This window comes from Mastigoproctus giganteus, chromosome 14 (genome assembly GCF_048544385.1).
Source record: "Mastigoproctus giganteus isolate SK-2022 chromosome 14, ASM4854438v1, whole genome shotgun sequence".
Lineage (NCBI taxonomy): Eukaryota > Metazoa > Arthropoda > Arachnida > Uropygi > Thelyphonidae > Mastigoproctus > Mastigoproctus giganteus.
In genome coordinates, this window is record NC_143588.1 from 36,340,892 (window position 1) to 36,368,539 (window position 27,648).

Genomic DNA, 27,648 nt, shown 5'->3' on the forward strand with positions numbered 1-27,648 from the left:
ATCACAATGACCAGCGCTTACTACACATCGTATAGTGAATAGTACTTTACTATGGTGAGTTCGTCGTAACGTGATTTGATTGTACAGTGAACCAATTGTATAGGGGGGGGTATATTGTATTTTTAACTATTTACGTGAAACTTCGGATAATTGGGGCAGCTGTTTAATCGGGCCAAAATGCACTAGTTCCGATGTGTCCCAAATAACCGGAATGGACTGTATTTGGATTTCAGGAAAATTTTTACACTGTTGCACATGGAAGACTATTGTACAAATTGGAGCATAATGGTATTAAGGGTAAGTTGCTACAATCGATAAAAGGATGGTTGAGTGGGAGAAGACAGAGGGTGGTAATTAATGGGTGCTGTCCTCCCCTTCCTTACAGAATTCCTCATGTGTGAATGTAGATGCAAGATACTCGGTCAGTTTATTAGCTATCTTAGCAGGATCATCAATAGTTGAACCACCAACATCCAGTGGATGCATCCGATTTATCCCCTAATCAGTCTTTGCTTGCATAACCTCCTTTGTAACTTGATTACAGACTAGCTTATATCTGCCATAGGCTTCTCTCTCACCTGCTAATTTATATGTATCCCATGCATTTTCTTCTCTGCCACGAGCCTCATTAGTTCATTTGACATCCATTTAGGTCTAAATCTTGAACAGTATTCCTTAGTTGGTATGAAAAGCCTGGTAACTTCCAAGATTAATTCTCCGAAAGCCTCCCATTTAGTATTTAAAAACTGCCTGAGACCACTGTAGTCACCTTTATGAAAACAAAGACTCTTCCCTTTACATCTTTAAGTAAATTACAGGCTTAATGTGATGTAGTTTATTTGTGGTCTGTCCATGCCGAGAATCTTGCCATTAGGAATATAATTTAGAGCATATTATTTGTCTGTAGTCTGTATAGGAGACTGACAGGCAATGATTATCCAAGGAAATGGCTGATTTGGCAGCAGCATCAGCTAATTCATTTCCTCGGATCCCAATGTGTCTTGGGATACAGCAGAAGAAATGTCAAATTCTGATTCACTGAGAGAGAAAAAAGCATCTGCAAGATCCAGGATAGGACCGGATGAGGGTTAAGAAACTTGGAATATTGTTGTGTAATATACAACAATATTTAACTGTAAAAATTATTGTTTTTTGACCATATATAATAAAAGTAATGTATAATGATAGTAATCACACTAGAGTTCAATATAAACAAAAAAATGATATAATCTGAAATTACATATCATGTCTCTGTTGGTTTTAATAGTTGACCATTAAGAGGAAATTTCTGCTTTTATTTTGAAAATGGTATTAGTTTGGTGACACCCTTTATAAAGTTTTGAAAAGGGTGCAGGTCACCAAACAACAAAGTTTAGTTTTGTTATGAGTATAATATGAACTAAATCTGTAATTTATGCCATTTTCTTGCAAAACAAGGCACTTATCCAGTTTCAAAAACAATAACATATTAGATCATTTTGTACAATTATTGACTTAATCACCTTTTCAAATTAAATAATTGAATTATATCATAATTAAATTGCTAGTGGCATATGTTAGTGAGATTTTAAATTATAACCTAATTTAATGAATACTGAATGAGGTAAATTTCATTAACTTACATTCCCAATACTGACTGACCTTGAGTATGGGATTTGACAAGATTCCAGAGATGTCACAAAAATCAAATTTAGTGTTGTATGTGCTTGACAGTGTTATATCACTAGATCCTACAATAAACTAATTTTGAAGCTGAATTCTAAAGTAATGCACATTTCTTTTCTTTTTTTATAAGGATAAATTAGATAAATTACAAGAAGAAAATTTTCATATTATTGCTTTACAAGAAGAACTTGCACAAACAAAACTAGTCAGAGATGAGTTACAGCAGTATGTTCGAAAACTAGAGCAGTCTAATGATGATCTAGAGAGAGCAACAAGGTAGGTAAAATCTAAAACCTTTTAGACAAAATTGGCCATACATGCATACCCTGATTTATATTATGGATGCATTTCTATCAAGTATAACATTAATTGAATCAGCATAAAGGGAAACAATATTATATAGTAAGAGTTATGTCTCATTTTAGGGCAAAAGCCGTAAGTTGCATAGTGAGTTAACATGCTCACAAGTTAGTGCAATTGCATCAGATCTGCTCACAGCTATTTACTAAATAGTTATAAGATTGGCATCATTATGTATATCTCATATTGTGAATACCTTCACAACGAGTTGGCATGATATTGTAGTACCTTGAATAAGTAACTCTTCACTTCAGGAGAAGACTATTGTTACTTATTCTCAGCAGATGCCACAACCCAGATGGCACCGTTTCGGAGCTGATTGGCTCCTCTTCGGTGGGTGGGCAGGCACCCTGGTGTTGCAGTGATGGCAAGGCAGTTGCGAAGTATAACTCCACAGTATGAGAGATGCCTGATGGTGTGTAGTAATTTGAATTATGTTGTATTTTAGGGCAAAAGCCTCAAGTTGCATAGTGAGTTAACATGCTTACCAGTTAATGCAATTGCATCAAATCTGCCCACAGCTAACTACTAAATAGTTATAAGATTGGCATCATCAAGGTGCAGTACCAACGAGTATGGTACCGCACCTTGCTACCTTCAAGATTTTGTATATGCAGATTGTGTTTTTGGCAACTTTTTTTTTTTGAAATATGATGCCAGGAGGCAACCAGTTTATTCTAGGTCTAGTAGCACCCATGTAATTTAGATGTCAGGATTAAAATGAAAAATTATTGTTAAATACAGCCAAGTTAAAAATTTAAAAGATAATATACCTGATAACTTTAATGAATTTTATAAATTTTTCATAAAATTTACTAAAAATGTCTCTTTAAAAAAAAAAAATTTTTTAACAATTTTTTGATTCATTACTTTTTTGTTATGAATTTCATTGGTTAGTGTTATATTTTTGTTATTTTTTCCCAGTGTGGATCCTCTGAATATTCAAGGTTTAATCAATATATGAGGAACTGTACAAAAGTAATGCCTCCTATTTTTTTCCTCAGAAAATTTAATTCCTACAACTGTGCTTTTTACATCAACTAATCCTCAGTAATTAATTATATTATTATTGTTATTTTTCCACAAAGGCACCATTTTCTAGGCATTTCTGCTATCTCTGAGTCGGATGCTATATTCCAATCCTGTAAAAGTCCTTACTCTTGTTTTGGAGAGCTTCGTAAACACTGTGCTTGAGCTGGTAGTTGTCTGCAAAATGGTTTCCACGGAATGCATCGTTCAGCGGAATGAAGAGGTGATAGTTGGAAGATGCAAGATCCGGGCTATGAGATGTGTGAGGAAGAACAGTGCACCCCGGTTTTGTAATGGCCTCCATCGTGTGCATTCTGGTGTGAAGTCGTGTGTTGTCACAGAGAAGAAGAACCTCATTAAGGTTTTTGTCCAGTTGAACTCTATAGATGCAGGCTTTCAACTTTTTTAACGTTTGCACATATTGATCTGAGTTGATTTTGGTGCCATGCTCCAAGAAGCCCACAAGCTAATGTTACTGACTGGCTGCTTTGGGGTTTGTAAACAATGTCACTTTCCCCACTCTTAAAGTGTCTTACCTAACATCTAACAGTATTGTCACCATCAACATTTTTGAGATGCGTATGGATTTCAATAGGTGTCACTCCTTGGTTAGAAATTCATTCACAACTCTTTGCTTGATACGTATATCTGTAACGTCCACCGTTTCAAACTATCTGTATGCTGCACTCATGAGACTGATTACAGCACCAGTCAATATTGTGAAATTAGATACCTCTAGTGACGACTCAGTGACATGCAACATTATCTATGGCACCACATTTGAAAGCAAAAAATTAGGAGGCATTACTTTTGTACCGTCCTTGTAATTATATTTGTAGATAATACAGTAAAATCAATAAAGTCCTGGTTAGCTGCACATATTGATTCATTTCCTGATTTCTTTTTTATCAATGAAGAATTTAAGGTACCTAAAAGTTTTACAAAAAAAGATAATTTAACATGTAATAAAACTGTATAAAACATTACTGTGCAGACACAGACTTAGCATTAGTAGAGCATATGATGTAAGATTATACAGCATCAACCAAAAAAAAAAAAAAAACAAACCCTGAAGCAGTGCAAGATTCATTTCACCCATACATTCACTAACAAATTTTATCTAGTTCTGCCTTGAATTTCGTTAAACTATCAACTTCCACAACGACAGATGGAAGTTTGATCCAACAATCAACCGTCCACTGGCTAAAGGCAAATTTCTGCACATCTCCTCCACAACTCTTTCCTCAATTTGAGTTTATGCTCCCTCAGGTGCGTAATCTGAACGAGGAAGAATTCCATCAAAATTGAGCTTGCTCAAACCATTCAAGGCTTTATACACCTCAGTCAGATCAACTTGCAGGTGCCTAGTCTCCAAACATTGCAGTTTGAAGAACTTAAGCATTTCTAAGTAAGAGCAACCGCTTGTTCCACTCAACAACCTTGTTCCCCTTCTCTGTACTCATTCCAGCAGCTCTACATCTTCCTAAAATTAGGCCTCCAGACCCGTATGCAGTACTCAATGTGTGGCCTGACCAGTGCCTTATACAAGAGGATAATCACCTCCTTATTTCTGCTAACAAAATATTTGCTAATGCTATTGAAGCAATGTAGATGGTTTGGAAAATTGCTAGCTTGCGGTGCTACATAGACCAATTGATTAACAATAACTGCAGGCAGAGATGAAAGTGATTCTTGCAGTGCTTCTATTGGAACGAGCAGCATCCTGGAAGACAAGGTGATGGGGATTTCAGTCTGGTGGGGTTCATCATGGAACAAGTAAGTACATGGGCTGTATTAGGGTAATTAAAAGTAAGTACAAGTGCATGTATACTTGCTAGGAGTGAAAAAATAAATTTGATGAAGTTAAAAGTGCTGGTCAATACATCAAATGCAGACATTGTTGGGATTTCAGAAATGTGGTGTCACTCAGATATAACGGATGCAGAATTTGAATATCAGGAGTACAATGTGTACAGAAAGGACAGACAGGATGGGGGGGCTCTTAAATAAGAAGTGAATAAAATCTAAGGCAGTGCATCCAGTTGATATGAGTAGTCAGTGCGGTTGATATGATTAGCCAGTGCAGTGTTGAGTCAGTTTGATTGGTGGCAATGTTGAGTCAAACTGACTGAATGTTGTCACCTTTGTGACTTGATTACACTCCTATAACACAATGAGAGTAGAAGTGTGTTATAGGCTTAATGACTGTGATGAGTATAACGAACAACTGCATGAAGAAATAGTGGGCCAGTAAATCAGAATGTCTTATAATAGGAGCTTTTAACTTTCCACATATTGACTAGAATTTGTGGGTTTATCACTCAGGCTAGCAAGACTTTTGTGGATTTATTGGATGACTGTTTTCTACAGCACCCTGTTAGAGAGGCATATCAGAGAGCAATATTCTTGATCTCGTTAATCACAGTGATTTTTCATTCATTAAGAATCAGCAGATGAAATAACCACTAGGTGGCAGTGATCACAGTTTATTCATGTGGAATTTCCTTAAAGGTATAACTACCATCAAAGGTAAAGGGAAGGGTTTTTGCTTTTGTAAATGATGCTGCAGTGTTCCTAGACAGTTTTTGAATTCTATCATCATCATCATCATCAGCCATTTTCAATCCACTGCAGGATGAAGGCCTCTCCAGCAACTTTCCAGTTCCTTCTGTTTTGAGCACTGGACATCCATTTACTACCCATAAACTCATGAATTTCATCTATCCATCTCCGCCTTTGTCTTCCAGGTTTTCTTCTAGCTCCTCTTGGATACCATTCTGTTATTTTCTTAGTCCATCTGTCATCATGTCTTCGAGCTATGTGTCCTGCCCGAGACCATTTTAGTTCTTTAGTTTTGATAAGAATGTCCTTTACTTGAGTTTGTTGCCTAATCCATGTGTTTCTCTTCTTATCTAACAGTCTGATTCCCAATATGATTCGTTCCATTCTTCGCTGTGTAGTTCTCAGCTTCTTTTCCATTCTTTTGGTGAGTGCCCAAGTTTCACTTCCATAAGTCATGGTGGGGAGTATACATTAGTTCATTATTTTACGTTTCAGACAGACTGGGATATTGCACTTCAGTATGTGACTATATTTCCTGAATGCTATCCATCCAAAATTTATTCTTCTCTTGACTTCCAGCCATTTATCATTATTACAGCTAATAACTTGTCCCAGATAAGTATATGACTCCACCTTTTCAATTACTGCTCCTTCAATCATTATTTCCCTTTCTGTGGCATACTTGTTCATCATTACTTTTGTTTTAGCCATATTCATCTTTAGTCCAAAATCCTTACTAGCTATGCATAACTGATTAAGATTTTCCTCTAATTCTTTGGGATCATGGCTTATGACCACAATGTCATCTGCAAATCGTAAATGGTTTAGGTACTCTCCGTTCACATTGACTCCTTTCTGCGACCAGTCTAATCTTCTGAAAGCTTCCTCAAGGGCAGCAGTAAACAGCTTCGGAGATATTGTGTCTCCTTGTTGAACTCCTTTCTCAATTTTAAATTTCCTACTGTCTTTGTCTAGTCTAATAAAGGAGGTAGCACTCTCATATATTTTCTTCAAAATCATAATATATGGGGTATCAATGCCTTTTCTTTCCAGTGCCCGAAACATTGCCTTATGCTGTATGGAGTCAAATGCCTTTTCATAATCCACAAATGCCAGGCATAATGGTGTTTTATTTATATTTGCTTTCTCCATTAGCTGTGATATTACATGAAGGTGATCCGTAGTTGAGAATCCTGTTCTAAAGCCAGCTTGCTCTTTCGGTTGATTCTCATCAAGTATTCTTTCTAATCTAATGTTAGTAATGACCCTTGTAAACAACTTGTAGATGTGGGATAACAAGCTAATTGGTCTATAATTTCCAATTTCTGATTTATCTCCTTTCTTATGCAGCAAAACTATGATTGCATTATTCCACTGCTTAGGCATCACACCTTTTCTAATGCACTTTGTGAAGAGCCTTGCCAGTTTTTGTGTTATGTCTCTTCCTCCCAATTTTAACAACTCTACAGTAACTTCATCTTCCCCCCGGGGCTTTCTGATCCTTCATTTTCTTCAATGCATGTTCTATCTCATCAGGAAGAATATTGGGTATGTCGTATGTGTTGCTACTTTGCAATCCATCTTCCCCACTGCTGGCATCATTCCCCTGCTCCTTGTATAATTCTCTATAGTAGTCTTCTGCTATTTGAATTATGCCTTCTCTGCTGTTTATAAGTACACCATCGCTATTCTTCAGTTTCAGTATCATTTGTCTTTCTGTGTTACTGCTCATGGCTGCTGATTTAAATCCTTTGTTTTCCCTTAATGCTTGTTCTACTTTTCTGGTGTTAAATCTTCTTATGTCCTCTCTGAGTCTCTTTCTAATGGCTTTGCATAACTCAGTATACTCAATTTTCTCCCTGTCAGTGTTTTTCTTGCTTTTCATTTGTCGTCTTCGGTTCATCATGACAAGTGTTTCTTGACTAATTTTTTCTTCTTTGGATTTCTGTTTCCCTATAGGTTTCTTGGGCTTTATCACTTTCAAAAAGTTGTAATATTCCTCGTCGATATCTTGGTCCTCAGCAGTCTGCAGAAGCTCATACTTGTTCTTAAGTTCCAGTACATACTGCTTTTTCTCCTCTTCTGTTATCTCAAAGACCTTTGTATTATTTACTCGGGTCAGTTTTTTCCTTTCCTTTCCTACATCTATATCAAGTGTACATCTTATCATTCTGTGATCACATCCAACATTTACCTTATTCAGGATGGTAACATCATTCACAATATATCTTCTGTTAGTGAGGATGAAGTAGATTTCATTAGTAGTTAATCCATTTGGACTCTTCCATGTCCACTTTCTGTTCACCCTTTTCTTGAAAAAAGTGTTCATTACTGACAGTCCTTGAGATTCTGCAAATTCCACAAGTCTTTCACCTCTTTCATTTCTTTCACCAATTCCAAAATTTCCTATAGTTCCCCTTTCTGCGCTGTTTTGTCTTTTTCCAACCTTAGCATTGAAGTCTCCCATAATAATAGTGTAGTGGGTTTTCTGCTCATCTAGAAGACTCAATTTCGGTGTACATTTCTTCAACCTCTTCATCATCATGGCTCGATGTTGGTGCATAAATCATTATAATCTTTAGCTTGTATCTCTTAGAAATCTTGAGTATTAGTCTTGACACTCTTGGTGATGTATTTTTGAATTCCAAAATGTTGTTTTTAAAATCTTTATGGACCAGAAACCCAACTCCACCTTCACTCCTTTCACAGTTTCCATTGGTGTACAGCAGATTTCCACTTGATAAACTTATAAGTGATTCATTTCTTCTTCTTGTTTCAGCCAAACCGATGATATTCCAATTCACATTTTCTAATTCCTTTTCCAGCTCTAATATCCTGTCTTCACCGATGAGTGTTCTTACGTTATAACAGGCCAAGTTCAGTTTCCGTGCATGGCAGCCTGGTCGTACCCAGAGATTCTTAGCACCCTCTGCTTCCACTCTAATCCTCTCGCTGCCGTAAGAGGGAGAGTGAAAGCTGCTGGGGACTGAGGGCCATTTGTTTCGTCGTGCTTTCATATTGCATTTCTATACAGTGCATTTCTATACATTCATTTCATATTGAATTCTATACAGTGGACCAAGTAATGATGTTAAAAACAACAAATTCTCTAAGTGGGAAGCATTCAGGGAAATAATCACAGAAGCTACCAGACTTTTCGTACCAATTTAGAAGCACTGTTCAAGGTATAGATGAATGGATGTCCGTTGAACTAATGAGATTCGTGACAGAGAAAAAAAATGCATGGGATGCATATAAATTATCAGGTAACACAGAAGCCTATTTTAGATGTAAACTAGTTTGTAATCAAGTAAAAAAGAGGTTAGGGAAACAAAGGCAGGTTACAAAAAATCTTTGGCAACAGATGCAAAGAAAAATAGGCTTCTTTACTTATGTAAACTCTAGAAGAAAGGGAATATATCAAATTGGTCCATTTGATATTGATGGTTTCACTGTTGATCCTTCTCAGGTTGCTGACAAACTCAGTGAATATTTTGTATCTGTATTCACACATGTGAATATAACTTCCACAGACTAGAGATGTTTGAATGTATCTGAAATTCACAATGGGGGACGAAATGGTGACATAAGTAATTACAGACCTATTAGTTTAACTTCTGTTCCAAGGAAATAATGGACTCACTGGTTTAAGAAAAAGTGGAGGACTGTTCAGACAGGAGTACAGTTATACTTCACACACAACATGGGTTTCTTAAGATGAAAGCTTGTCTGACCAATTTGATTGTACACTATGATGCATGCAAAGTAACTGGATGCAAAAAATAATTTTGATATCATATACTTAGATTTTAGGTAAGCATTTTTGATACTGTTGCACATGGAAGACTGCTATACAAATAGATACAGTATGGCATTAAGGGCAAGTTGCTGTTATGGATTAATATATGGATGAGTGGAAGAAGACACAGTGATAATCAATGGCTGCTCTTTGTGGACTAATGTTATTAGTGGAGTGCCACAGGGTTCAGTAGGCCCATTGTTGTTTTCTTCTTATATCTATTAATGATAATGGTGAAGTTATATCAGGCTTAAAGTCCAAGTTTGTAGATGATAAAGGTTGACAGGGTGGTTAATGGCAGTATGCTACTGCAACAGGATCTAGAAAAGTTTGGCAGTGAGCTGAGAGATGGCAACTGATGTTTAACATTGACAATTGCAAAGTATTACATATGTTGTAGTAATACCACATGATTCAAGAAAGCAAGATTATGTAGCATCAGCCAAAAAAAAAAAAAACAAACACCATTTCACATATCCATTCCCTCTAACAGTTTGTCCAGTTCCTCCTTGAATTTATTTAAGCTATTAACATCCATTGCAACAGATGGAAGTTTGTTTCAGCAATCAGCTACCTGCTGGCTAAAGGAAAATTTACACACATCTATTCTATAACTGTCTTTCATCAATTTGAATTTATGCCCCTCAGGTTCATAATCTGAGCAACCGGAAGAATCCCATCAGAATTGAGCCTACTCAACCCATTCAAGGCATTATACACCTCAATCAGATCACCTCTCAGGTGCCTAGTCTCCAGACACTGCAATTTGCATGACCCCTTTGAGGACCCCTTTGTTCCCTTCCCAATCTTGTTGCACTCAGTACTTGCTCAAGCAAATCTACATCTTTCCTAAAATGAGACTTCCAGGCCTGTATGCAGTACTCAAGGCATGGCCTGACCATCTTATACATAGGGATAATCACCTTTTTCCTACTAGCAGAATTCCTGTATATCATTGACGAGATCCCACGAGTTGTTCTGGTAGCCTGAATGCACTGTTCAGAAAACTTCATATCTGACTGCACAATTCCCAGGTCTTTTTCATTTTCTACCATCTTAAGAGTAGTACTACACAGTTGGTATGTTTCTCTGTGGTTACTTTTACCCATATGGAGTACTTTGCATTTGTCATTGTTAAATTTCAGTTGCCGCTTCTCAGCCCATATGCCCAACTTCTCCAGATCCTGTTCATTTGTGTTATCTGTTAACTTGGACATTAAGTCTGATAAACCTTCATCAATATTATTGATAAATATACAAAACAACGGTGTGCCCAACACCAAATCCTGGGGGACTCCACTAATAAAATTAGTCCATGAAGAGCAGTGTCTGTTGATTACCACTCTGTCTTCTCCCACTCAACTGTCCCTTTATCCATTGTTGTAAATTGTCCTTAGTACTATACTGCTCCAATTTCTACAGTAGTCTTCCATGAGCAATAGTATCAAAAGCCTTCCTGAAATCCATGTTTATGATATCAAAATTATTTTTGACATTCAGTTCTTTTGCGACCACATCATAGTATCCAATCAAATTTGTGAGACAAGACTTTCCCTTACCAAACCCATGCTGTGTCTGAATTATTACTGCAGTCTTGTCTAGATGATCCTGGAATGCATCTTTAACCAGTGACTCTATTATTTTCCCTGGAACAGAATTTAAACATGTTTGTAATTACTCGTGTCACCCTTTGATCCTCCCCCTTTGTGAATTGGGGAAACATTTGCACATCTCGAGTCCATGGGGACTTCCCCTTAGTCCAAGGATTCTCTCATTATTATGGCTAATGGATTGTTTACTTCCTTTGCCGCCTCCTTTAATATAACTGAATAGATAACATCCATGCACAGATACATTTCTTATGTTTAATTTCAACAATTTCTCTTCCACTGTGCTCCCAGTTATTACAAAATCATTAAGCTCCCTGTTTAGAGTTTAATAAGCTTCTGTCCTCCATTTTCCTACAGAAATACTCCTTCAGTTTGGATGAGTATTTTGTTGCCATTTGTCAGCCTGTTGATGATCTTGCTCAGCTATCTGAACAGGATTAACAGGTGGACAAACTTGATGCATCCCCTTCCTTCTAGAGTTTATATAAGTAAAGAAATCCTTGCTGTTTTTCTTAGCATTCTTTGCCAAAGATTTCTCAAAATCTTCCTTCGTTTGCCTAATCTCCTTTGTGACTTGATTATAGACTAGCTTTTATCTACCATAGGCCTCTATGTCGCCTGATAATTTATATGTATCTCATGCATTTTTCTTCTCTGCCACGAATCTCATTAGTTTATCTGACATCCATCTAGGCCTAAACCTTGAACAGTATTTCATAATCGGTACAAAAAGCCTAGTAGCTTCCAAGATTAATTCCTTGAATGCTTCCCATTTAGAATATGCTGTTGGGAACATCATCAGTTGGTCTGACTGATGATGTATCAAGATTTAGACTGTCTGAGACCACCGTAGTCACCTTAAGAAAGGAAAAACCCTTCCGTTTACCCCTGATGGTAGTTATAGAAAAATGTGCAACTTGTGAAATGTATGTGGAACTTACTGGAACAGGACATCATTGATCAGTCATTAGTACAAAGGGTACTAGGAAAGTTTTGCAATACAGCTTTGTTTATTTAATTTTTTCAAAGTAATTTCCTCTACATTCAATACACCTCTCCATCCTCCAAAACCAATCTTTAAACCAGTTCTGCCAAGTTTCACTAGGGAGTAAAGCACACTCGTTGTCCCAAGCCCGTAGAAGGTCCTCATCACTGGAAAACCGCCTCCCTTTTAGCTTCATTTTCACATGCGGGAACAGTGCAAAGTCGCAGGGAGCAAGGTCTGGACTGTAGGGAGGGTGCTCGAGAAGTTTCAGTCCTGTCGTGGTCAAATATTCGGTGCAGGCTTAGGCGCGGTGAGCTGGAGTATTTTCGTGATGGAGGTACCAGGTGTCCATTCTTGACTTTGGCCGCAGGTTCTTCATAGATCCAATGACTTTAGGCAGGCATTGTTCAGTATACCACTTAGCTGTGACTGTCTTCTGCATGTCCAAAACGACACGTTCCACAATTCCACTCGATTTGAAAAATACAGCTATCATTTTCTTCTTTACAGATCGGGATTTTCTGACAATTACGGGTGTGTCGTCATCATCAAAGACCCAAACTTTGTTTTGAGCCTTGGTCGGCAGATCGTAATAGTACAGCCAAGTCTCGTCACCTGTCACGATGTTGTTCACATACCGAGATTGTCTCTTATCAAACTTTTTTAACATCTCCCGGCACCAAGTCACACGTCGTGTCATCTGCTCTTCAGTCAGTTGATGCGGCACCCAGAGGGAACAAAGTTTCTTCACGTGCAAATGATCTTGCAGAATCGAACGAATTGCTGGTGCATTTAGGCCCAAAGTATCCTCTATCTGTTGGTAGGTCACTCGCCTGTTTTCGTCAAGCATTTTCCTCCGTAACTAACGTTCGTGGCCTTCCCGGCCTCTCAGAATCCTCCAGAGTGAAATTTCCCCTTTGGAATTCTCTATACCACCTGAATATCGTTGTACGATGTGGACAATCATCATCTAGTGCAAGAGTCATTTCTTCTAAGCACTGGTCTATGGTTAAACCACGCACGAAATTATACCGCAAAACTGTCCTTATCTCATTTCGTGACCACGATGCCATCACAAGCACTTTACACTCTCACTACTAATGAATAACTGAGCCCATCGACTTGGCGTGGCGGCTACTATGCACGTATGAACATGTCTCAACATGCAGCAACAAGCAGCTTCCTGTGATTCATTGTTGCGTCATATTGCAAAACTTTCCTAGTACCCTTTGTATATGGGTAGCAGTAATCCCAGGATAACTACCACATGTGTGCTACTATGCTCAGGTGGTGGAAAATGGCATTAATTATGCATATGATGTTTTCTGACTAGTGCAGGCAGGCTGCCAGGGCAGCTCATGGTGTTTTGTCAATGATATTCAGGAACTTTGCTAGTAAGGATGAGGGCAAGATTATCCCATTGTATATGGCAGTGGTCAAGTCACATCCTGAGTACTGCATTCGGGTCTGGAGGCCTCATTATAGGAAGGAATATAGAGCTGCTGAAATGAGTACAGAGAAGTGCTATGAGATTGGATTGGAATTCAGAGGGGTAGTCTTGAGGGATGGTCTTTCGAAGAAAGGCTTCCACTCTAAATATTTTATCATCTGGAGACGGGACACCCGTGAGGTGATCTGACTGTGGGTTTTAAGGCTTTGAAGAGATTGAGCAAGCTCAAAGCTGATGTAATTTTTCCTGTTGCCCAGACAACGCACCTGAGGGAGCATGATGTAAAACTGAAGAAGGATGGTTGGGGGAAGAGATGTGTGGAAGTTTGTCTTTAGCCATTGGGTGATTGATTTCTTTAACAAACTTCCATCTGTTGTGGAAGTGTTTAGCTTAAATAAATTCAAGGAAGAAGTGAACAAACTATTGAAGGTAATGGATAGGTGAAATGGGTAGTTTTTTTTTTTTTTTTAATGCTGATGCTGTATAAACTTGTTTTGTGTCTCATTTGCCACTTACTGCCTTGTGCTTGGGATGCAAGAGTCCTTGACCTCCTTCTCGATTCTCCAGTAATTTCATCTATTTTGGTCCGAAGATTGTGCTTAGAATTCTATTTTCGAAAGGATCATAATCTATTCTTTGTTTGTTTAGGGAGTGGCCAGGTTTCACATCCACATGTTACAGTCAGTAATATTATTGTCCTGTAAATCTTTATTTTTAGGTTCCTAGATATTTATGTTGAAGTTAGGATTTTTTGAATGGCATAAAAGCATATATTTGCGCTCTGAATCCTAGAATTAATTTCTTCTGTGATCATTCATGATTACTAAATCTCTTTCTTCTCATGGGGAGAGATCCTTCACTATGTATACACTGCCATTTCTTGTTAACTATTAGCATTAGGAGAGGCATTATGATGCAAGAAAGCAAGCTTATACAGCATCAGTCAACAACAAAAAAAAAATGCATGTGTACTCTGTATGCACGAAAGATGGATTTATCTGTAAACATCTTTGAAAACACCTACATGAAATTTGAAAAGATAGAGCCGAAATCATGTATGATGTAATTTATGCTCATGCCCACTACTTACTCTACTGAATCAATGTTAGTGATAAATTGGATACATGCCCACTACTTACTTTACCGAATCAATGTTTGGAAGAGGTTAGGCCAATAGCTGAATAACCCATTTGATTGCAGCCACTTGTTGAATAGTGTGATTGTAACAATACAAATATTTGCATTGTTATAATCATACTATCATGTTGGATCATGTTACTCTGTCATGCTTTGTCGCAAATTACATGTGCAGCGCTATGAGATCTGCAAGAAACAACAGTATCCACGCATAATACGCTATCAAAACTATGACTTGGCTCAGGATCTCAACGAGTACAAGTGCTAGATAGTAATGCTGCACATTCCACTTCACAAAGAGGAAACAGAGATGAAATATGTCAAGATCTATGATAACAATGAAAAGCTCATATTAGATTGTAAATTGTATGAATTGGTCTTGGACATTCGCAAAACAATTGAGATATGTAAGACGATGTGTCAAGACAGCAACAACTGTGACCCTGATGAAGCATGCGGTAATGATATGCATAACCTTGTAACGCGACTGCTATAAGAAGACCCCTTTTGAAACTTTTACAATCATCCAAACAGCGAGATAAATGAGGATCTAAAGCCCGCCATGCTCAACCGACTCATGCAATTGCAAAGAAACGCTAAAACTTGATGACCAACGAGGACTTCGGCAACATAATGAGAATGGCCAATAACAAGCAAAAGATTTTGCTTGTTATTGGCCATTTAATTTGGAGTCTGTTATCTCGCAATTGCAAACCGATTCAAATATTCTTGACCGTCCTAGTTGGTTACAGAAAAAAGTTTTTGATTCGCCTGTTGATGGAAATATACAACCAGTTTAGTAATACAGAAGGGTACTGTAATGCTTACATTAAATGCGCTCCAACTGGTAAGGCTGAAGCGTAATGTAATGATCTTGGATGTGCTCAGAGCAGGTCTATACCAGCTGTGAGCACATCCAAGATCACTATCCTCAAAATATCCATCTCTGTGATTACCAAAAAGTTTCTGCCATGGGTGGCAATGGTTAGCCCAAAAGAGATATGGCTTGAATCATAAACATTTTTCAACAACCAGCTGGTTTATGCCAGTTCAGAGCACATTCAAGATCATCTCACATGATCCTTTGTGCGATCTCCTCTCCCGACTCCGTTCTGTCTGCCTTTCCCACTTTTTTTTGTGCAACCAGCTGGTTCATGCCAGCTCCAAGTACATCCAAGATCACCTCCCATGATCCTTTGCTTTAAATGCTTTACTTTAAATTTTGCAAGATATGTATTTCTCTGATTATCAAAAGGTTTCTGCCATGGGTGGCAATGGTTAGCCCAAAGCCACTTAAGTGGTAAAGCATAAGTTTTTACACCACCAGCTGCTTTACGCCAGCTCTGAGCACATCAAAGATTACTTCCAATGATACTTTGTGCGTCTCCTCTTCCGACTCTGTTTTTCTTTGTCATGAAACTGAAATGACGTCATTTCTGCATCGCAAAATCAGTAGGTCCTGCCAAAGATGTTTACACATCAAAAAACCCTTCCATTTCACCCATCCATTCTTTCCAAATGTTGTCTAGTTCTGCCTTGAATTTATTAAAGCTGTCAATTTCTGCAACAGATGGAAGTTTGTTCCAGCGATCAACCACCCACTAGTTAACGGCAACCTTCCGCACATCTATCCTACAACTGTCTTTCCTCAATTTGAATTTACGCACTGTCAGACGATTATTGTGAGCAAGAGGAAGTATCCCATCAATGTTGAGCATGCTAAAACAATTCAGTGCTTTATAAAACTCAATCAGATCACTTCGCAGGTGCTTAAGTCTCTAGACACTGTAATTTGAAAAACTTAAGCCTTTCTTCATAAGAGCAATCCTTTGTTCCATTCACTGATCTTGTTGCCCTTCTCTGTACTTGTTCCAGCAGCTCTACAACCTTCTTAAAATTAGGCCTCCAGACCTATACCACACCTTGAGTACTATATACAGTACTCAAAGTGTGGCCTGACCATTGCCTTATTCAAGGGAATAGCATTAGCATTAGCATTAGCAGAGGCATTTGATGCAAGAAAGCAAGCTTATGCAGCATCAGCCAAAAAAAAAAAAAAAAACCCACTTCCACTTCACCCCTCTGTTCGTTCAAAATACCTGTCCAGCTGAGCCTTAAACTTATTTAGGCTATCAACCTCCACCACAAGGGATGGAAGTCTGTTCCACCAACCAACCACCCGCTGGCTAAAGGCAAATTTCCGCACATCTATCCTACATCTGTCTTTCCTCAATTTGAATTTATGCCCTCTCAGGTGATTTTTCTGAGCTAGAGGAAGAATCCCATCAGCATTGAGCATGCTCAAACCATTCAAGGCTTTATACACCTCTGTCAGATCACCTCGCTGGTGCCTAGTCTCCAGACACTGTAATTTGCAAAACTTAAGCCTTTCTTCGTAAGAGCACCCCTTTGTTCCATTCACTAATCTTGTTGCCCTTCTCTGTACTCGTTCCAGAAGCTCTACATCCCTCTTGAAATGAGGCCTCCAGACCTGTATACAGTACTCTAGGTGTGGCCTGACCATCGCCTTATATAATGAAATAATCACCTCCTTATCCCTGCTGGAAAAATTCCTGTATATCATTGACAATACTCCATGAGCTACTCTTGCAGCCCGTCTGCACTGCTCAGAGAACTTCATATCTGCCTGCACAACCACCCCCAAGTCCCTTTCATTCTCTATCACTGTCAGTGTAGTACCACAGAGTTGATACGTTGCTCTGGGGTTGCTGTTTCCCATGTGTAGTACTTTACATTTGTCAATGTTAAACTTAATTTGCCACCTCTCAGCCCATCTGCTCAACCTTTCCAGATCCTTTTGCAGCAGCATAGTGTCAGTAGTGTCCTTGACAACCCTGCCAGCCTTTGTATCGTCTGCAAACTTGGACATTAAGCTTGATATACCATCATCAATATCATTTATAAATACAGAAAACAACAATGGACCCAACACTGAGCCCTGAGGGACTCCACTAATAACATCAGTCCACGATGAGTAGTGTCCATTGATTACCACTCTCTGTCTTCTCCCCCTCAACCACCCCTTTATCCATAGCAGCAATTTGCCTCCAATGTCACACTGCTCCAATTTGTGTAGCAGTCTTCCATGTGCAACAGTATCAAAAGCCTTTCTGAGATCCAAGTATATAATATCAAAGTTATTCCCTGCATCCAGTTCTTTTGTGACTGCATCATAGTATCCAATCAAGTTGGTCAGGCAAGACTTCCCCTTAACAAAACCATGCTGTGTCTGAGCTATAACTGAAGTCTTGTCTAAATGATCCTGCAGTGCTTCTTCAACCAGTGCCTCCATTAATTTTCCTGGAACAGAAGTTAAGCTCACAGGTCTATAATTACTTGTGTCAGCCTTTGATCCTCCTTTGTGAATTGGGGTCACATTTGCACATTTCCAGTCTATGGGTACCTCCCCTGAGTCCAAGGAAGCTCTCATAATTATGGCTAAGGGTTTGCTTACTTCCTTTGCTGCCTCCTTTAATATAACTGGATAGATCCCATCCACCCCGGGTGCCTTTCTTGTGTTTATCTTCAACAGTTTCTCCTCCACTTTACTCCCAGTTATTTCAAGATTCTGTAGCTTACTGCTAGATTTGAATACACCTCTGGCATTCCCCTCGCTGAATAACTCCACATGTGTGAATGTCGATGCAAAATATTCATTTAGTTTGTTAGCTACCTGAGCAGGATCATCAACACTTGACCCATCAATATCAAGTGGACCAATCTGATTCATCCCCTTCCTTCTAGAGTTTACATAAGTAAAGAACTCTTTGCATCCCTTGCCAAGGATTTCTCGTAATCTGCCTTCGCCTGCCTAACCTCCTTTGTAACTTGGTTGCATATCAACTTGTATCTATCATAGGCTTCTGTGTCATGTGTTAATTTGTATGTATCCCATGCATTTTTCTTCTCTGCCATATGCCTCATTAGTTCATCTGACATCCATTTTGGCCTAAACCTTGAACAATATTTCTTAGTTGGTATGTAAAGCCTAGTGGCTTCCAAGATAAGTTCTTTGAATGCTTCCCATTTTGAATTTGCTGTTGGTAACATCATCAGTTTGTCCCACTGTATAGAATTTAAATACTGTCTCAGTCCATCGTAGTCGCCTTTACGGAAGCAATAACCCTTCCCTTTACCCCTAATGGTAGTTACCTCTTTGAGTAAATCCCACTTCAGCACACTGTGATCACTGCCACCTAGTGGTTCATTTATCTGCAGATTCTTAATGCATGAAGAATCACTGTTGATAATCAAATCAAGAGTATTACTCCCTCTAGTTGCCTCCCAAACATGCTGGTGTAGAAAACAAAAGCCCTGCTAGTGTGTGAGTAACCAGCCCCCAAATTCCAGTCAATATCTGGGAAATTAAAATCTCCCATTATAAGACACTCTGATTTACTGGCCCACTCTATTTCCCTGTACAGTTCCTTATTATACTCATCAGAGTCATTAGGCCTATAGCTCACTCCTACTCTCAATTTTGATCTCCCAATGTTTATGTCACACCAAACTGACTCCACACTGCACTGTCCAGCGATGTCGACTGGCTTCACTTCCTTGGTTTTTATGTGTTTCTTAACTAATAGCATAACCCCTCCCCACTTCCTATCCTGTCTATCCTTTCTGTAGACATTGTACTCCCCAAATTCCAGTTCTGCATCCCTTATATCTGTGTGACACCACGTCTCTGATATCCCAACAATATCTGCCTTCGACGTTTTGAGCAATACCTCAAATTCATCAAATTTATTTACTAAACTCCTAGCATTGGTGTACACGCAAGTATACCTGCACCTGTTTCTATTCTTAGCTACCCTAACACAACCCATGTGTTTACTTGTACCGCAATAGCTCCCAGCAGTCTCTGAAATACCATGCATCTTGTTTTTCAGGCTTCTGCTCATTCTAATAGAAGCAGTGCAAGAATCTCTTTCACCTCTGCCAGTGGCTACTGTCAATCTATTGGTCTTTGTCTTCCCCCAAGCTAGCAGTTTTCCGACCCAACTAACACTGCCTCGATAGCATCAGCAAATATTCTTGCACCCTTTCTATTTAAGTGTATCCCATCCCTGTAGAAGCAATCTCTCCTGTTAACAAGTACAGTCCAGGCTGAAAAAAATTCTACCCCTTGAGCCTTGCACAATCTTTCCAGGGCCGAATTGATCGACAATTCTCTCATCATATACTCCCTCCTATCGTGTCTGGGCAGAATTGCAGACGCTTTCAAATTCAACCCTAATTCTCGGCTTTTGTTCAACAGTGACCTGTACTTGTTAAGTAATTCTGCCGGTCTCCTACTCTTAATATTATTAGTGCCAACGTGTACAACTATATCACCTTTTGTGCCCTTAAAAGATGATATTCGCTCTACAACGTCATCAACCTTTGCCCCTGGCAGACATACCCTGGTCCTGTTCCACCTATCTTTTTTACAAAGCATGTTCCCCGTTTCCCTGACAATAGAGTCACCAACAACTACTAGTTCCTTCGGGACCAGCGCATTCTGCCTTGGGGGTTGTCTCTGTGTCATGCGATGCCCAAGTGTAAGCTCTGCCGTTGATGTGGGCAGGTGAGAGCTTGATGGGCCCCTCAATTTAGTTTCTTCGAGGGCATCCACCCTGTCCTTCAAGCTCTCATATAGGCCCACAAGAATGCCGAGTTGTTGCCTGATATCGATACACTCCTTGCATCGCGCACACACAAAGACATCCCCCTTGGCAGTATCATGTCCCGTACCCGATTGCTCTGCAAACATCAAGCAAACAGTGCATTTTATAAGGCTGTGAGTCAGAGGACAACTGCCCCCCTCAGTTCTGCTCTGAGCCACAGCACTTCCATTAGCTTGAGCCTTTTGCTTTGCTGCTCTTGTTTGAGTCATGATTCTATTAATTTATTAATTATGTTATGTTATTAATTATATTACGTTTGTAATCTAAGTCGTTATATGTATTTATTTAAACGTACAAATTAACTGCTAACGAAGTTCAACTAACGCTATCTAGTACGGTATATAACCTACGGTATATCTAGTACGGTATCACAATGGCGGTAAAGTTACTAACGGTAGCGGTAGTTACGAACACGTGGAAACCCTTACCGATACTTTTACAAGGCCGAGTAAAGAATAAATACACCAAATTAATCAAAAAATCACAAAATAATGTTATACTACTAAATTTAAATCAAAAGTTTTAGAAAAACAATAATTTCGAATCAATAAATAAGAAAAATCCACTTAGCGGCTTTGAGCACGACCGTCACTAGTAGCCTCGTCAGCAGATAATAATCACCTCCTTATCCCCGCTAGAATAATTCCTGTTTATTATTGACAAGACACCATGAGCTAATCTTGCATACCATCTGCTTTGCCCAGAAAACTTCATATCTGCCTGCAGAATTACCCCAGGTCCTTGTCATTCTCTACCACTGTCAGTGTAGCACCACACAGTTGATACGCTACTCTGGGCTTACTGCTACTCATATGCAGTAGTTTACATTTGTCAATGTTCAACTTCAGTTGCCACCTCTCAGCCCATCTGCTCAACTTTTCTAGATCTTGGTGCAGTAGCGTACTGTTATTAGTGTCATTAACAACCCTGCCAACCTTTGTATCGTCTGCAAACATTAAATATCATTAATAAATATAAAAAAAACAACAACAGTGGGCTCAACACCAAACCCTAGGGGACCTAATAATAACATTAGTCCACGAAGAGCAGTATCCATTGATTACCACTCTGTCTTCTCCCACTCAACCATTCCTTTATCTCTAGGAGCAGTTTGCCTTTTCAGTATAACTGAATAGATTCCATCCACCCCAGGTGCCTTTTTTATGTTTAGCTTCAACAAATTCTCCTCCGCTTTGCTCTCAGTTATTACAAAATCACTTAGCTCCCTGTTAGCATTTGATAAACTTCTGGCATTCCACCTCCTCGTGTGAATTAAGATGCAAAATACTCATTCAGTGTATCAACTACTTGAGCAGGATCATCAATAGTTGAACCATTTATTTTAAGTGAACCAATCCGATTCATTCCCTTCCTTCTAGATTTACATAAGTAAAGAACTCTTTGCTGTTTTTCTTTCCATCCTTTGCCAAAGATTTTTTGTAATCTGCCTTTGTCTGCATAATCTCCTTTGTGATTTGATTATAGACTAGCTTATATCTCCTGTAGGCTTCTGTGTTGCCTGATAATTTATATACATCCCATGCATTTTTCTTCTCTGCCATGAGCCTCATTAATTCGTCTGACATCCATTTAGGCCTGAACCTTGAACAGTATTTCTTAATTGGTATGAAAAGCCTAGTAGCCTCCAAGATTAAGTCCCTGAAGGCTTCCCATTTAGAATTCACTGTTGGCAATATCATCAGTTTAGAATTTAAACTGATGATATTGCCCACTGTATAGAATTTAAAAACTGTCTGAGATTGCTGTAATCACCTGTACGAAAACAAAAACCCTTCCCTTTACCCTCGATGGAAGTTACATCTTTAGGTAAATCCCACATCAGTACACTGTGATCACTGTCATCCAGTGGTTCCTTTATCTGCAGATTCTTAATGCATAAATAATCACTGCTGATAATCAGATCAGGAGTATCACCCCCTCTGGTTGTCCCTCGAACATGTTGCTGTAGAAAACAATCCTCCAATAAATCCGCAAAAGTCTTGCTAACATGGGAGTGACCAACCCACAAGTTCCACTCAATCTCTGGAAAATTAAAATCGCCCATTACAAGACATTCTCATTTATTGAACCACTCTATTTCTCTGCACAACTGTTCATTGTACTCATCAGAGTCATTAGGCCTATAACACACTCCTACTCTCATTTTCCCTTTCCCAATGTTTGTCACACCAAACTGACTCAACATTGCACTGTCCTCCTGTGTCAACTTGATGCACGTCCTTAGATTTTGTGTTTCTTAATTAATAGCATAACCCTTCCTTCCCTGTTTATCATTTCTGTACACATTGTACTCCCCAAATTCCAATTCTGCACTGCTTATATCTTTGTGACACCATATCTCTGATATCCCAACAGTATCTGTCTTCAAATTCATCAAATTTATTTACTATATTTCTAGCATTGGTTTACATGCAAGTACACGTGCACCTGTTCTTACTTTTAGTTACCCTAACACAGCCCATGTATTTACTTGTTCCATGATGATTCCCAGTAGTTCTTGAAATTCCCAGCAATTTGCTCTCTAGGCTGCTACTCATTACAATAGAAAGAGTGCAAGAATAACTTTTGCCTCAGCCTGCAGCTGCTGTTGATCTTTTAGTCTGTGAATCCCCCCCCCCCCCAAGCTATCAGTTTTTTGACCTACCTAACACTGCCTCGATCGGTTTAGTAAATATTCTTGCACCCTTTCTATTTAAGTGTATCCCGTCTGTGTAGAAGCAGTATCTCTTCAGACCACGCTTAAAAAAAATCCTACCCCATGAGCTTTGCAGAGTTTCTCCAGGGCCAAATTGATCGACAAGGCTGTCATCATATACTCCCTCCTATTCTGTCTTGGCAGAATTGCAGACACTTTCAAATTTAGCCCTAACTCGCAACTTTTTTTTTAGCATTGACCTGTACTCGTTACGTAAATCTGCAGATCTCTTCTACTCTTAAGGTCATTAGTGCCAACGTGTACAACAGTATCACCTTTGGTTCCCTTAAAAGATATCTGCCCTACAACGTCATGAACTTTCACTCTTGGCAGACATATCTTGGTCCTTTTCCCCCATCCTTTTTGCATAATATATTTTCTGTCTCCCTGACAATAACTACTTCCTGTGGGACCATTGCATTATGCCTTGGGGATTGCAGCTGTGTTGCCTGATGCACAGGAGTGAGCTCTGGCTTTAAGTTGGGCAGCTGAGAGCTTGATGGGCCCCTCATATTAATTTCTTCGAGGGCATATACCCTACATCCCAAACTCTCATAGACACCCATCAGAACGCTGAGTTGGTGCCTTATATTTTCCCAGTCTGCACCTCACACACAAAGACATCCTCCTTGGCTAGATCATGTCCTGTTCTAGACAGGTCTGCAAACATTTGACATTTTGCACATTTTTTTAGACTGTAATGTGTTGGAGAATCCCCTCCTTCGGTTCTCCTGCAAGCCACGGTACTACTGTTACTTTGTACTCGCTGCTTGGCTGCTCTAGTCATGATTCCATTAAAGTATAATTTAATTAAGAATGAAATTTAATAAGATTAATAAATTTTACTGATTAATTGATAATACTATACTAATCTAACAGATTTCTAATGCAGTGCTATGTATTTTGCTATTTGGTTTGGGATTTATGTTATGCTATTCCATATTGTATAACAATGGCGACAAGCTACAAATGGTAAGATCTACGGACACTAAGTATTAACTTTCAAAATCGCTATCTAAATTCAAATAAATCAGAAGCTTGACTAGGACTATAAAGCTATTTATTGAAAATAATTTAGTATAACAATTAAGTCAATAAAATGACTAAATATATATAAAAACTTAGCATTCACCAGAGCTGCAAAAATTTTGGCCAACGCAGTAAAAACTTCATACCCATATCACATACATTGATTCCAGCAGAAGAAAGTTTTCTCATTGGGTTCTAGGAATGCATCTATTGCAGCAGTGATGTCACTGTTGGTGGGAAAATGGATGCCAGCCTGGTATTTTTTAATAGGAAACAGGTGAATGTCTAATGATACTAGATGTGTTGAATGTGTGTGATGGTTCAAGATTTCAAAGTTTTTGATGTTTTCATACAAATTCCTCACAAGGTCTGAATAATATGCCCCTTTGACTGTCTAGCCATTCTGAAGGTAATCCACTAGCACCATTCCATCAACACTCTAAAAAACTGATGCCATGATTTTTCCAGCAGGAGGAATCAATTTCGCCTTCGATGGAGAGGGAGAAGAGCTTCATTTCCACTATTTAGATTTCTCCCTTATCTTTGACTGAAAGTGATAGACCCATATCTCATCCCTGGCTACAACTTTGCAAGGAAATTTGCTGGATCTGCTTGAAAATGATGAAAATGTTTATTTGGCAATTCGTGTGTTTTTCATTTGCTGTTCTTTTGTGACCAGTTGTGCTTATACCATGTTCATAGCAGGAACTGCTATTATTGTGGTGCACACATTCAGGTGAGTTGCTGGCAGAGTGCTGAACTGCCACTTGGCAATTACTCTTCACCAGATCATGCACACTGCCAACAACTTCTGAAGTGATCGCTGCTGCAGCCCTTCCACAGTGTGAATCATCTTCCAGGCTCTCCCTCCCTTGTTTAAATTCTGCTGCCCCCTTCTTAACCATGGAATAGGAATGGGACATCCTCTCCCAATGAGGAAGCAAAGGAAGTAAACAAACACTTAGCCATAATTATGAGAGCTTCCTTGGACTCAGAGGAGGTACCCATGGACTGGAAATGTGCAAATGTGACCCCAATCCACAAAGGAGGATCGAGGGGAGACACAGGTAATTACAGACCTGTTAGTTTAACTTCTTTAACTTCTGTTCCGAGGAAATTAATGGAGGCATTGGTTAAAAGAAGCATTGCAGGATCATCTAGACAAGACTTCACTTATAGCTCAGACCCAGCATGGGTTTGTTAAGGGGAAGTCTTCTCTGACCAATTTGATTGATACTATGGTGTAGTCACAAAGGAACTGGATGCAAAGAATAATTTTGATATCATATATTTGTATCTTAGAAAGGCTTTTGATACTGTTGCACATGGAAGATTGCTGCACAGATTGGAGCAGTGTGGCATTGGAGGCAAATTGCTGCTATGGATGAAGTGATGGTTGAGTGGGAAAAGACAGAGAGTGGTAATCAATGGACACTGCTCTTCGTGGACTGATGTTATTAGTGGAGTTCCCCAGGATTCAGTGTTGGGTCCATTGTTGTTTTCTGTATTCATCAATGATATTGATGATGGTATATCAGGCTTAATGCCCAAGTTTGCAGATGATACAAAGGTAGGTAGGTAGGGTTGTTAATGACACTAACGACAGTTAGCTGCTGCAACAGGATCTAGAAAAGTTGAGCAGATGGGTCAAGAGGTGGCAACTAAAGTTTAACATGGACAAATGTAAAGTATTCCATATGGGAAGCAGTAACCCCTGAGTAATGTATCAACTGTGTGGTACTACACTGACAGTGGTAAAGAGCGAAAAGGAACTGGGGTAATTGTGCAGGCAGATATGAAGTTGTCTGAGCAGTGCAGATGGTCTGCAAGAGTAGCTCATGGTGTCTTGTCAATGATATATAGGAATTTTTGTACCAGGGATAAGGAGGTGATTATTCCCTTGTATAAGGCAATGGTCAGGCCACACCTTGAGTACTGTATACAGGTCTGGAAGCCCATTTTAATAAGGATGTAGAGCTGTTGGAACGAGTACAGTTAAGGGCAACAAGATTAGTGAATGGAACAAAGGGTTGCTCTTACGAAGAAATGCTTAAGTTTTGCAAATTACAGTGTCTGGAGACTAGGCACCTGCGAGGTGATCTGATTGAGGTGTATAAAGCCTTGAATGGTTTGGGCATGCTCAATGCTGATGGGATTCTTTCTCTTGCTCAGAATAATCACCTGAGAGGGCATAAATTCAAATTGAAGAAAGACAGTTGTCGGATAGATGTGTGGAAGTTTCCTTTAGCCAGCGGGTAGTTGATTGCTGGAGCAAACTTCCATCTGTCTTTGTAGAAGTTGATAGCTTAAACAAATTCAAGGAAGAACTAGACAAACATTTGGAGCGAGTGGATGGGTGAAATGAGAAGGGTCTGTGTGTTTTTTTTGTTTTTTTTTTTGGCTGATGCTATATAAGCTTGCTTTCTTGCATCATGTAACCTGATAATGTTAAATGCTGATATAATTGCCTTCTTTGATGTTAGTCCCTTTTTTTCCCCAAATATTGGATGATTACATGGGGACTGATTTTGTCCATCTTTCCTGAATTCACAAAACTTTGTTGATTCACAAATCTGTCAGGGAATTAAGTGATTCTGTAATAACTGAGAGAAAAGTGGAGGAAAAATTGTTGAAGTTAAACATAAAAAAGGCACCTGGGGTGGACGGGATCTATCCAGTTATATTAAAGTATTAGTATTAGTAATGGCCGCATGGTGCAAGAATGTTTATGCTGCTATAGCTTATGCTGCTCCAGCCAAAAAAAAAAAAAAAAAAAAAAAAAAACTCCGAATAAAACAATGATAAAAAATAATAAAATAAATAAATAATAATAATTATTAAAAGAAAAGGAAATTAAACCTATCATCCTATGTGCTTCTCTCACCCAAAGGTACTATCCAGATGACCTTTGAATTTACCCAAACTGTCAGCCTCTACCACCCATGTAGGCAACTTATTCTAGTAATTTATAACTCGCTGCCTAAAATAAAACTTCCTGCAGTCCAATCTAAACATTTCCCCCCGTAACTTGAATTTATGTCCCCTGATTCTAGCATCATTTATAATCTTGAAAATTTCGTCCTCATTCATTTTACTGATGCCTCTCAGAACCTTAAACATCTCAATCAAATCTCTTCTAAGGTGTCTAGTCTCCAAACTCTGCAACCCACATATTCGAAGTCTTTCTTCATAAGGACGCCCTTTTGCCGATCTCACCAGGCGAGTTACCAGTCTTTGCACCCTTTCAAGAAGCTCGATGTCTTTCTTTAGGTGCAGTCTCCATACTTGAACACAGTATTCCAAGTGTGGTCTCACAAAAGCCTTATGTAATGGTATTATCACATCCCTATCTCTACTTGCAAAGGTTCGATAGATCATCGATAGGACACCATGGGCCTTCCTTGCAACCTGTTTACAATGCTCAGAGAATTTCATGTCTGACTGTATCATAACACCCAAGTCCCTTTCCTCCAGTACTGGGTTTAGTTACTCCACCAAGTTATTTTGGGATTACTGTTTCCCAGGTGTAATACCTTACACTTTGTTGTATTAAAGCATAGCTGCCATTTTTCTGACCATTCCTGAAGTCTGTCTAGGTCTCTCTGAAGAAGCTCAG

The 27,648-nt window shown here is 39.0% G+C and overlaps 1 protein-coding gene across 1 annotated transcript in view; it reads left to right on the forward strand.

Moving 5' to 3' along the window:
• LOC150075065 (nuclear distribution protein nudE homolog 1-A-like) overlaps positions 1–27,648 on the forward strand; it is a 193,061-nt gene that overhangs the window by 12,723 nt on the left and 152,690 nt on the right. Inside the window, exon 2 of the mRNA XM_090389075.1 lies at positions 1,796–1,941. Coding sequence (XP_090245201.1) covers positions 1,796–1,941 — 146 coding nt within the window. The remainder of the gene's footprint in view (positions 1–1,795; positions 1,942–27,648) is intronic.